General features: G+C 36.4%; 1 protein-coding gene across 1 annotated transcript in view; it reads right to left on the reverse strand.

Moving 5' to 3' along the window:
• The window catches only part of LOC118766614, a 37286-nt gene extending 23560 nt beyond the window's left edge, over positions 1-13726 (reverse strand). Inside the window, exon 1 of the mRNA XM_036510182.1 lies at positions 13577-13726. Coding sequence (XP_036366075.1) covers positions 13577-13675 — 99 coding nt within the window. The 5' untranslated portion in view covers positions 13676-13726. The remainder of the gene's footprint in view (positions 1-13576) is intronic.
• Positions 13727-14542: the final 816 nt, after the last annotated feature.

The following is a 14542-nucleotide window of genomic DNA, read 5'->3' on the forward strand; positions in this document are numbered from 1 at the left end:
AATTTTCTCAAAATCTCACATCTAATCATTGTTTGCAAACCTTGTGTCACATATTCAGTGTTGAGGGTTAATGGTTATGGCTAAGGTCAGGGTGAGGTTTTGGGGGCAGGGTTATAGTTACCGACTGACAGTGTCGCATTCTCTGGGGGGATTATTAGCATCGTTATTGGCAGAATTGTTTGAACATCAGAGAAAATGCCTTGTGACATTTGTTCTTGCTCCGAGTTCAAATCCTATCAAGGTCAAGCCTTGCCATTCAGTTTTTTTTTTTTGTTGATTTTTTTTGAGTGTCAATAAAATAAAGTACCAGTTAAGCATGAGACTGAACGGCATCTACAAACACCCTCCCCTCAAAATAGCTGGCCTTGTAACCTACATCAGAAACCATTAGCATATAACACTGTTTCATTATATTTATATCAGTGATTGAAAAACTGCTGTTGTTGTTGTTGTTGAGACCCATGATCAAAGTCAATCCAGACATGATCATCTCATCTTTCAGTGGTGGTGGGATGACTATCTAGGGTTGTATTATTCTAATAATCTACTCCCTTTCATTAAGATGGTTGTGTGTGATTTGAAAAAGAGTAAGAGAAAGATTTTGCTACTATTTCTAGCAGATGAAGCAACCACATAGAAACACAATCCTAATGGAGAATTAACGAATTAATGTGTAATTGATGCATAATTAAGGAATTAATGAATTATGAGTTATATGTCAAACATGTCTCTAGGCCTAAATAAACATCTTTCCCTCGTCAGCTTATCACCATGAAATTGTACGAAGTAGATTAAGTGAAACCTATCTTCTGGGATGACATGACAAACTACTGTAGGCAACATTCTCAGATATGTAATTGCCTGTCAAAGAGTGGCGGCACATTGAAGTAGGTGGAGGAGCTCAGGTTGTGCCTCTTCATAAGTGTTTCAGTTGTTTTGACCAACAGAACCTCCTACTTAACTCTACATAGGTATTTCAAATTTTTGCCACAAGGGCAGCTTGGGGGAAATGGGGATAAAGCGATTACTTTGACCCCAGTGTTCAACTGGTACTTATTTTATTGACCCCAAAAGGATGAAGGGCACAGTCAACCTCAGCAGAATTTGAACTCAGAACGTAGCAGCAGACGAAATACTGCTCAGCGTTTCACCAGGTGTGCTAATGATTCTACCAGCTCACCACCTTATTTAATTCTATATAATAACAGTTGATATAAATGTGCATTATTTGGTTGGCTTATTTCTCCAGTCATGCTTCACATTGTGTAGAGAGAAGGAGAGAGAGAGAGAGAGAGAGAGAGAGAGAGAGAGAGAGAGAGTAAAAAAGAGATATAGAGGGAGTTGACATAAGAAGTTGAAGTTGAGAAAGAAACCTTGAAATTGAATGCCCCCCCCCCATTCTCACACACGTACGCACACATATTTTTCACTTACACACTTCATAACTTCAGTTTAATTAGAAGGATAAACTTGTCAAACATTTGGTTGAGGGAGGTAAAAAGCAACAGGTTTACATAGCCACGTCTGTATGTGTAACTGCATGCACACACACCACACACACACACACACACACACCACACATGTATGCACGTTATCATCCTGATCTTTCAATGTCTGTTTTCCATGCTGGCATAGGTTGGATGGTTTGACCTGAGCTGGCAAGCTGCACCAGGTTCTAGTTTGATTTGACTTGGTCCCTGTAGCTTGGTCAATAAAATGCGTCAAGATTTGGATTCAGTGTAATCAACTAATCCCCTCCCCTCAAAATTGTTAGCCTTGTGCCTAAATCAGAAACCATTATAATACAGTGGTTGAGTATTCCAAAGTCAAGTACTAGTTAGACAAGAAAATAGGTTTTCTATTTTAAGAATTCTTTCAAAGACCAATAACTATTGCAACAACAACAACAACAACAAACAACAATAATAACTACAACAACAACAACATCAGCAGCAGCAGTTGAAGCTGCAGCCATACAACTGCAAGATAACCGTTTGTGTCTCCATATGTTTGGCAGTCAGACTGTGCAGACTGTGCAATGTTGTGCAGGTCTGTGCTGCTGGCTGCATGTGTGGCTGTGAGACCAGACCTAACGTCTCTCATTTCAACACTTTGTGCGGTGTGAGAGATGCATCAGTGATCACAGAATGATCAAAGCCGAATCATTCCACAGAATAAACTCATTTAACCAATTCTTTCTGCAATCATTTGTTTTCCTGCAAGCAGGAATGTTCTGGAAGGTGCACAGGTGGGGTAAGAGGAACAGGAGGACTAAGTTAAAAGCCACACACACCACACACACACACACCACACTCACACACACGCATACACACACACATACACACATGCACATTCACACACATTCACTCACATTCACTCACATGCACACACACATGCATACACTCTCACATTCATACACATACTCACACACACACATGCACACACACGCACACACATGCATGCACACACACACTCATACACACACATATACACATGCACTCATACACACACATACATGCACACACCCTCACATTCACATACATACACACACATGCACACACACACTCACACACATACATGCGTGTACTCACACACACATGTATGAGGATGGTGAGGGAATAATAATTGGTCAACATATAGGACCACTGAACCATCTCACAACAACAGCCAACCAAATGTTTTGTTTAGAATTCCAATTTCTAACACTTTTGGAAGAAGATGAGTTACAGTGGCTCTCCAGTTAGAGTGTTGGATTGGCTATATGGAGCATTTACTGGGTTCCACACCAAACTTCTTAACGTACAGATGAGTTCTGTTAGTATGTTCAGGTTGTCCATACAACACTGCTGTGTTGGTTTCTGTTACATATAGCTATACATACATACATACATACACACATACATACATACATACATACATACACACATACATACATACATACACACATACATACACCATACATACATATATATATATATATATATATATATAATATATATATATATATATACATATATGTATAGTTAATCCAAACATGAAAACACAAAGAGAAAACACAACAACGCGAGGACGTGGAACAAGTATAGTATTATTGGACGCTCAGGAAAGAAAGAAAGAAGGAGAGTTTATATATATAAATGTATATATATTTTTTTCAATGTGTACAAATAACAAGGAAAAATTAAATAAATAGTTACCAGTGTAGCAAAAATTCACATAAGTACCAAGGATATTACAGCCTAGTTATAAAGGTAGAAATTCCAGGGTTAAGTGAAATGTATTTATATAACATAGATAAATTAAGAAATGGAGTCAAATGTAGGTGTTATTCAAATCTTTATACTTCCAACATATGTTTCAGAAAAAAGCATTGAGATTATTCTGGAGGGAATAAAAATGATGTAAAACAATGCAATCATTGTTTCAGTATTATTTCTAAATCTCTCAAAGAGAGACATACAAAAACATTTCTTTCTTTAAAGAAAAATTTAATTGCCAACATAATATGGCTGTCCTGTAAGGGACATTGTTACTGTTTATTAGCCCCAAGAAACATCCTTTCTAGCTGGCTATACAACACATTATCAGTGTCCTTATATTTTTGAACTGGGAATTCAGCATCCCTGCCCCAGCACAAAACAACATCTGTGGACTGGTTTCAGGGTTATTGCTCTTTATCAACACAGAGTAGATGCTTGGCTAGATGGCATTCAAACATAGATTTCAATATGACACACAGCTACTGATCTATAAATAGAAACAGTATTATTTCTAAATCTCTCAGAAACTTTACTATATATATATATAATATATATATATATATATATATTATATATATATATATATATATATATATATATATATATATATATATATATAAAAGTTTCTTTGTTTATTGCATAAGCAGTAGTCAGAATTTCTCAGGTTTAGGAGAATTTTCATATAGGTTCAGCAATTTAATTTTCAATTATATTCTGCCATAGATCAATGCACATCAGTCTTTAAAACATACCAATGTATCAGTCGTTAAAATATTAACGAATATTAAAAACTCATGAATGCACAAATATATAATAATCTAATACACATATATAAATAGATGAATGTAAAATAGGTAGAACAGCATTGTAAAAATTGTTAAGAATAAAAGTATGACCTTACAAAAAGGTGAATAAAGTAAAGTCTTCCAAAGAGTGAATAAAAGAACATTGTAGCATTGAGGTCTCTCTCTCTCTCTCTCTCTCTCACCCTCCCTCCCACTCTCTCTCTCTCTCTCTATATATATATCATCATCATCATCATCATTTAACATCCGCTTTCCATGCTAGCATGGGTTGGACGGTTCAACTGGGGTCTGGGGAGCCCGAAAGCTGCACCAGTCCAGTCAGATCTGGCAGTATATATATATATATATATATATATAGATATATGAATTTTTTGTGTAAAGAGATAAAAAAACCAAGGCTGTATAGATATTAGAGCATTTATAAATAGAAGGTCTTACAGCTGTTTCTAGAATATTAATTAATAATAATATCCCTTCATCAGAGACGGTGTGAGAGGAAAAGTTAAGTCATAGTTAGTTTGGTCTGTCTATAGCACTTATTCAACACTTTGGGTCTCAATGACACCATTATCTCTTATATATATATATACATGTATGTATGTATGTATATGATGTGGCAATGCTTCAACAAGTAAAAGCTCTCAATCAGCTGAGAGAGTAAAAATAATCTTAAAAAGAAGAATCACAAATCTTGTAAATACAGCTACCCAGGGTTTCCTGGTTGAAATAATAATTTATTCTGCCATTTATCAAGCTGAAAACAAGACTGTTTATCAGTTGTCGGTTGAGCAGATAACGTTTAAACAAGAGAGGCTTGTAAAGAAGAAAGCAAAAGGGAAAAACCTCATTCCTTGTCTTTGTGTATTCATTGTGTTTAAAATATGTTCAGTGTGTATATATATGTACACACATACATATATGTTTGTATGTATATGTGTATTTACATACATACATACATACATACATACATACATACATACATACATATATATATACATACACACACATATATGTGTATGTATGTGTGTGTGTATGCCTACATGTATGTATGTATACAGATTTCCAGTATTGAGTACTCTCTTTCCTTTTTATTTACACTCAAATGCTTACATATGTATACATACACACACACTCATGTACTTACACACATATGTGTGAATGTGCACACATATGCCTCTGTGTATGTGTGTACAAGTACACATGTGTGTGTGTGTGTATGTACATATGCAAGGAACACTTTACGTTTAAGAAGTGCTTCAACTGTTATTGTTGGCTGTTATCGTGTAGTGGTTAGGATTAAGATTAAGCCTAAAAGATAATGTTTAATCCCTCCTTAAATATTGCCCTGAACCCACTTTCAAAACAAACAAATTTAAAGCCCAAATAATAATGAAGATAATCATGATAATAATAAGGATGGTGATGATGATGATGACGATGATGATGATGATGATGATGATGGTGATGATTATAATAATAATATCTAATGTTTGAATTATAAAATAACAATTTGATGATGAGGGTCTCATTTGATATTGTGAGTGTGTATATAACTTGGCAGGGGTATATATTAGGTGTGTATACCATGGTGGTACACTATTGTATGTACAATCTTTTATTCTTTCACTTGTTTCAGTCATTTGACTGCAGCCATGCTGGAGCATTGCCTTGAACAGTTTTTAGTTGAACAAATCAACCCCTGCCCTCCACAGGACTTAATTTTTGAGCCTAGTACTTACTCTATTAGTCTCTTTTGCCAAACCGCCAAGTTACAAGGGAGGGATGTGAACACACCAGCACCAGTTATCAAGCAGTGATGGGGAGGAGGGGAACAGATGTAGACACAAAGACACACACATGGATACATACACACTCACATACACACATACATACATGCATACATACATACATACTTATGTATGTATGTACGTACGTATGTATGTATATATGTATGTACAACAGGCTTCTTTCAGTTTCCATCTACCAAATTGACTCACAAGGCTTCAATTGGCCTGAGGCTATAGTTGAAGACACTTGCCCAAGCTGCCATACAGTGGGACTGAACCTGGAACCATCTTGTTGGTAAACAAGCTACTTACCACACAGCCATGCCTGCAACTTGTGTATAGTTGTCGTAAGAGCTACTTAACTTTAGAAACTGTTATGTCCCTTGTAGCCTCTTAGGGTACCATACCAGTAATACTTGTGGATGACATTCATTCATCTGTTAGTGTCCGTTTTACCATGTTAATAAATTTCTCGACAAAGATTTATTTGTGGTGGGATTTTTGATTGGACGCTCTTCCTGTCACCAACCCTTATCTTTTTCTCAAGTGAACGATGTCTTTATTCCACAGGTCTTTGTAAGGAGCACTCATAAAGGTCAACAAAGAGTATCCCCATTAGCAATCAGTACTACTTTGAGCATAGAATATATAAGTCTGGATGTATACACAATATGTGTGCACACACACACGTGCACACACACACACACCCACACACATACCTATACATATATACGCATCAGAGTCCGATGAAAGGTGCATAATCAAAACTTCAAAGTAACTATCATTCCTTGTAAAATTATATTAAATACATACACACACATATATGTATGCATGTATGTATGTGTGTATGTATGTACATACATGTGTGCGTACATACATGGAAAGCAGACATTAACGACGACGATGATGATGATGATGATATATATATATGTATATATATAGGCTGAAACAGCTGTAAGAAGTAATTTTTAAGTTAAGTTAAGTTAATTTCTGGATTTCAATAATTTATAATATGACTTTTAAAATCTGTATTTGTATTATTATTATCTTATCTATTGATTTATATAATATTCTTGTATGCTTTTGATGTTCTCATTTGTAAAATGAATAAATAATCCAACATTATAATATCCATATGTTGATGAATAAACTGAATTGGTTTCTCCATTTTCTTATTTGTATCATATATATATATATAGGTTAGTTGAGTTAGAGGGTAAAATAACCGTCTAAGGGATAGAAGTATCCTTTATTCTACGGTATGGGTATATTACCTATGTTTAACCATGGGCATACATATGCAGGCATATTATGCTCATAAGTTATAGGTGAAGACAAGAGTAAACATGGGTTTATCAAGAATCAAAATTTAAAGAAGACAGAAAATGGAGAAATATCGATGAACAACAATTTACTTACATCAATTATTATTATAAATAATGATTGAATGAATAAATAATAACTGATGTAAGTCAATTGTTGTTCATCAATATTTCTCCATTTTCTGTTTTCTTTATATATATATATATATGTTTGAATTGTAAAATAACAATTTGATGAAGAGGGTCTCATTTGATATTGTGATATTGTGAGTGTGTATCTATAAAATGAGTACCAGTTGAACACTGGGGGTCAATGTAATTCACTCATCCCCTTCTGCAAAATTTGAAACCATTATTATTTTTTTTTTTATTAATTAGTGTTCTCAATCAAGATGAACACTTTTCATTATCTCATACTGAACTGCAAACTTATTTCGCCCAAACTTTGGTGATATATCATCATCATCATCATAATTATCATTATCATCATTATCATCGTCATCATCATCATCATCATCATTTAACATCCATCTTCCACACTGTGTTGGGTCGGACAGTTTGATAAGGAACTGGCAAGCCAGAGAGCTGCACCTGGCTCCAGTTGTCTGTTTTGGTATGGTTTCTACAGCTGGATGCCCTTCCTAACACCAACCACTTTACACAGTGTAAAGGGCGCTCATTATACAACACCAGCACAAGTGCTTTTCCTGTGGTGTGAAGTACATTGCGGAAAATAACAAATTTACAGATTCAGAAATTTCAAAACTTTTAAGAGAAGATATCATAGAACTGAGAAATTCACCATGGCATTGCTACAAGTTTTGATTTTATTGGTAATTCCAGTAAGAGAAAGGCTTTTAGTAGATTTCTCTCAGACTATTAACTGTTTTATAGAGCTTGAAGCTTACCCAGTTCACTGTATAGATCAATAGATCAATAATATTTCCAAATATATAAATATTATAGCAGAATTGACCTCGGTAACACTTTATTATCAAGTTGGTATCTGTGGAAAGACCATAACAGAGCTTTGCAGGCAGCTGGGGGTCTGTTTCAATTTAGTTGCGATTCTATAGACATCAGGAATGGTCTATCAGTGTTTCAGTAGGTCATCAATGATTTTTATCAACAAAAATATTCTAGAAAGGTCATCATCATCATCATAACAACCACTACTACCATCACCACCACCACCACCATCACCACCCACACCACCACCACTACTACCACCACCATATATCACAAAAATGCAGTTGCTTTTGCTTTTGCTACCATCATCATCATCGTTGTCATCATCATTTTAATGTCTACTTTTCCATGTTTGCATGGGTCAGACAGGGTGTCCGTGAAGCAAATTTTCTATGGCTGGATGCTCTTCCTGTCACCAACACTCTCCTGTTTCTAAGCAAGGCAGTATTTTCCACTTGTCCTGACATGTTTGCAACAGAGATTTGCAAACAAAAAGCAACGCTAATTCCAATTTCAGTGATGTTTGACAGCAATCAGTGTATGATATCAAGACTAAGAGACAGAACCATACACACTTCCATGCACCCACTTGCCCCTTCTCTGCTTATATCTGAGTAGTCATGTAGTGGTTCTACAGCAAGAAACCCATTCTGATCTGGCTCCTTCTCCTATACTCTTAACCCTAATCACCTGATGAAGATGCCCATTTTGGGGTTCATAATCTTGCAAGTAGCATAGTGGCCTCACTAGTGCAGGTAGCATGTGAAAATGCATCTACTACGTGGTACAAAGTTATCAGTATTAGGAGGGACATCTAGTGACATAAATCATGCCAAAGCAGATCCCGGGGCATCAGGGGCTCGTTGGATTTTGCCAAACCATCCAACCAATGCCAACAAGGGACATGGACATTAAATGATGATGACAATGGTAATTATTATACATACATACATACATACATACATACATAAATATATGCATGCATACATATGTACATATACATACATGCATACATGAATATAACCCCAGCCATGAAAAGTGGTTGGTATTAAGAAGAGCATCTATGCCAAAACAGACCTTGCTGGTGCTGGTGCTATATAAATTGCTCTGCTTATTCTCTTGAAGGGCTTCTGCCAATTCAACGTTCTCTGCATAGTTTCTTCCAAACATGCTATGGTTTACCTACTTTGTGACATACGTAATTCAAAATTCAAATCACAAGTGGAACCTGTAGAACTTGTGAGGCTAACTGAAATCAGGTTTTTAAATGGCAGGAAAGATATGGTTTCTGCAAGAATGTAAAGCCAGTCCAAAATGATAAGCAGACAAGCTGAAAATCATAAGATAGATTAAACCCACTTTTTATGTATTAGAACACTCATACATCATCATCATCATCATCACCACCACCATCATCATCATCATCATCATCATCATCATCACTATTTAACATCCACTTTCAATGTTGGTATAGGTTAGATGATTTGACAGGAGCTGGCAAGTCAGAGAGTTGCACCTGGCTCCAATTGTTTTGGCATGGTTTCTATGACTGAATGCCCTTCCTAATGTCAACCACTTAGCAGAATCTACTGGGTGCTTTTTACATGGTGGCAGCACCAGTGCTTTATATGTGACACCAGTACAGGTGCTTTTTACATGAATTCAGCACAGGTGCCATTTATGTGGTACCAACACGAATGCTTAGTACATGGTACCAGAATCGATGTTTAATAGCCCTAACCAATTGTGAAGACTTCAAAGTGTGAATGGCTTCATAGATTAACCAAAATTTATAAACCAGACAAGTTTAAATTGATAAATCCTATTTTCAATAGAATTTATAATGACTATTTTTCAATTAGTTGTGTAATATCAAGTTTGTAATTAATGACTAATCTGAACATGTTTAATATTGTAATTGCTTAGATCAAAAAATAAACAGCGAATAGATTTAATATCTTAATGTATTTGATAAACAAGGGTAAAAGTATTTTAAAAAATGTGTATTAATATACACACATAGTAATAATTTATTAAATTGGTGGTGGGGGGGGTTGCATGATGTGATAAAAACTGGCTTGTCTGAAAAAAGGCAAAAAAGAAGCCTGTTATGTTCCTTACATCTTCTATCGGTACCATACCAGCAACAGCTGATGCTGATGTTGATATATGCTTGTCTCTTTTAAATGGATTATAGGATTATATCTGGAACTGGCTATATCATGACATATATATCTTAGGCAGACTTGTTTTTGTGTTTATTATAAAAGGGACTTTATTGTGTGTGTGTGTGCATGTGTGTGTGTGTCTATAAGAAAAGGAGATACATTGAATGTGGTATATGTAAGACATGGAGAAATCTGAATTGAGTGTGAATACACGAAGGAGCTTTAATGAGCAAACACACACATACATGCACACACACCTGTGTGTGTGTGTGTGTTCATTCATTGATTAGTACTAAATTTAGCAAGAGATAAATATCTCTACTGGTGTTATACACGGACTACTTCAAGTTTCATGCTTGGATAGTGGGCTTGCATGGCATACTGGATACAATATGGCAATCATTCAGGCTCAAATAACATGGTTAGTCAATGTCAGTTACCAGATTATACATTATACAAGCTCATTCAATTACTATACTATCCAAATATGAAACTTGAAGTAGCTCAGGTATACCTGCTGTATTCATTAAAAGAGACCGCTCTTCTCTTGCTGATGTTATTGTTGTAAAACCCTACATGAAAACCCTACTTGATGCTCCTTCCTACCACGCACACTCCTGTTCAGAGAATATTCTTTTTCATGAAGATATTATCAACATGTTACATAGCATGCCCCAGCTGGGTCTCTATAAATAATAACCATGAGAAAATTCTCAAGATAAAAACAAGACAGAAGCCCATAGAATGGATTGTGATTGCAATTCTAAAGGTACAGCTTTGTCACACTGTGTTATGATGATCCTGCCTGTGAATTACATTAAGGGAAATCTTGTCTGATGGATATTCAGCCACTTACATTGGTAGTTTGGTTGATTGACCAACAGAACACACAAGTCTGAAAATTCTGACCCACACCCATTAAGCCTTTAGTATCTAAACCAATTGTATCTAACCCAAATATTCTACTTCCTTATTTTCAAACTGGCTGGATCTGGCCTCTCACACCTACCCTGCAATGTCATTCTAAAAATTAAACAATTCCATCTTTGGAATTTTTAAGCTACAAATTAATGCATAAAGAATTTTTTTTTTAAATGAGAATAAATAAGCATTACGTTTCGGCAAAGTAATCTGAACACTAAAGGATTAGAATAGGGTGTGATTTGAGATAGACCTGGTTGTTATTTCTAGCTAGTTGTGTGACCACATAGATACTCACACATTGGGAGCATTGTTGCTGCTGCTGCTGCTGTTGTTGTTGTTGTTGCAGTGGTGGTGGTGTGAAAATATGCACATGTTATTCTGCAGTGCAGAGGCTGGCAAAGTGCATTTGTCATTTCCCTGCATCGTCTCAGATGATGTGTTTGGGGGGATAACAATGTCACTGCAGTTGCTGTTGTTGTTCTTGTTGTTGTTGTTGTTTAGCCACAGGTCAGTCTTGATCAAGCAGACCTATGATAAATGGCAATCCACCCATGACCATCCTGTCTTTTATCCTATACACTCAGAAATCAGCCACACATTATCCAACTTGCCCTGTTCAAAGACAGCAAGGTGTGACTTTTAGGGAGATTTGGTTGCTACTTCTTGCAGGTTGCATGACCACATAGAGACTATCTTGTTGGTTCATGCTGTTGTTGTTGTTGTTGTTGTTGTTGTTGTTGTTGTTTGTGTAGGGTTCTTTGTTTATGTTTTTATTGGGACTAAATGGAGGGGTGGTGTATGGGGAGGAGTGGTGTTATACTATAACACTGGTGGTGGTGATGGTGGGGGAGGTTTGACTCTACATGCAGTGACAGGAACTGTGTGGATTGCAGTTAATGAGGTTATTGATGCTGCTATAAAGATGGTGGAGGTGGAGGTGATAGTGGTGGTGGGTGTGTCATAAGTGATGGTGAGATTTATACGGTGGTGGTGGTGGTGGTGGTGGTGGTGGTGGTGGTGGTGGTGGGTTTGATGGTGTTGGTGTTGTGGTTGTAGCATGGTTGAGGTGTTGGTGGTGTTATAGCAGAGGCGGTAGTTGTGGTTGTAGTGGTGGTACTTGTTCTGGTATTGGTGGTTGTAGTTGCAGCTGGAAGGGATGTTACGGTGGTGGTAATGTGGTAGTGGTGGTGGTGGCAGTAATTGTAGCGGTTGTAAAGATGGTAATGATGGTTGTATTGTTTGATGGTGATGGTGGTGGTGGTGGTGATTGTGGGTGGTGGGGATAAGGATAATGAGGGTGGTGGTGGTGGTGGTGGCAGTAATGTTTACTTGTGGCAGTGATGGTGCTGGGTGAATGAACTGTCGTAGTTGTAGTAGTAGTAGTAGTAGTAGTAGTCGTCGTCGTCGATGTCGAAAGAGAGCGGGAAAAAGAGAGAGAGAGAAAGAGAGAGAGAGAGAGAGAGAGAGAGAGAGAGGTGTAAAGCTTGAAAGGTAGTGTGTTATATCAAACAGCAGAGTTTCTCCACTTACCACTGGAAATCAATGATTCGAGAAGAAAGCTTCAGTTTCATGTCAGACTTGCTTGACACCTCTCATTGATAACATGAGCCAATAAAAATACTACAGCCTCCCTCCTCCAAGTGGTCTCCAGATCTGCTAGAAATAGCAGCCAAATCTCCACCAAATCAAACAATCTGCTGTCTAAAATAAGGATGTGACAACACACGATAATGTGGACCTACATATTGTTAAATGGTGGCATTGCCACTGTTGGAATGTCTGTGATTCTGGCTCTGTTTGATCAGGGACAACCTGGGGTTAAACATCATCATTATTATGTTTATTGATAGGTATTAGATGAACACTAACCTTAATACTTGGTGGGAAAATCAATAAATGTACTTGTAGTTCCTTATATAATATTATGTCATTAGTTTTAGGGGATTTTTGACTGTTGGTGATAGCAAGAGAGGGGAGGGCATTAGTTGGGACTAGAGTGAAGACTCCAGCTTTATATTTGTTAATCTCACTGAGCCTATAATCTCTATGCTATATATATATAATTCACCAAAAATTAATTTGCAAAGGTGTCATTAATTCTATTATTATCCAATGTAACTATTTAAAAAATGATAATAACAGAATCAGTGACACAGGTGATAGCAGGCCAAAAATAGCATTAAATAGCCGAGGGATTAAAATAAATCAAAGGACATACTAAGTATGTCTACCTGCTTGAAATAACAGTCAAAACCCTTATTAAATCGCCAAAAATACACTGATGAAAACTACAGAAATCAAACAAAGGCAAAATCAGGTTAAGACAATCTACTAACATACATTTAAGTATCTGGACTCACGTGGACCGGTTTCTGCCCTGGCAAAATAAGCCTTAGCTTCTTCAGCACTCGTTACCATGATTAGAGATTCCCAACCCATCGTTTTGAAGTCTGTGCTGCAACTGATTCGTTTCGCGCCGAAGTCACGGCAGCCACCTGTGTAAAATAATCTTGATACAATTTACGAGAAAAATAATTCACCAAAAATTAATTTGCAAAGGTGTCATTAATTCTTTTATTATCCAGTGTAACTATTTTTAAAATGATAACAGAATCAATGACACAGGCGATAGCAGGCCAAAAAAATATATATATATATACGTGTGTGTGTGTGTGTTTGTGTGTACATATGTGTATGTGTTCATGTATATATGTATGTGTATATATATGTGTGTGTATACATATGAATGTATTTGTGTGTGTGTATATATGTAAGTAGAAAAATGCACTTTTATATTCAGACAAGTGTTCTCAAGCTTGGTTGTTAAAATTTATATTTATGTGTGTATGTATGTATGTATGTATGTGTGTATATATGTATGTGTGTATGTATGTATGTGTATATGTATGTATGTATATCTGTGTGTATATGTATGTCTGTATGTATGCATGCATATATGTATGCATGCATGTTTCATACACACATACACATGTAAACCTAAATACTATAAACGCATACATGGCAAACCTAACTATTTCTCCATAGATTGAAAGAAACCATGAACCGCCATTCTTGATTTTCAAATCTTATTGGTGTCTACATTATTGACCAATCCCAGAGAAATATGCAGCCAATGTTTATATATAGAGAAGGCGGCAAGCCAGCAGAATCGTTAGCACGCCAGGTGAAATGCTTAGAGGTATTTTGTCTGCTACTGTGTTCTGAGTTCAAATTCCACCGAGGTTGACTTTGCCTTTCATCCTTTCGGGGTCGATTAAATAAGTACCAGTTATGCACTGGGGTTGA

This window comes from Octopus sinensis, linkage group LG16, assembly GCF_006345805.1.
Source record: "Octopus sinensis linkage group LG16, ASM634580v1, whole genome shotgun sequence".
Classification (NCBI taxonomy): Eukaryota; Metazoa; Mollusca; class Cephalopoda; order Octopoda; family Octopodidae; genus Octopus; species Octopus sinensis.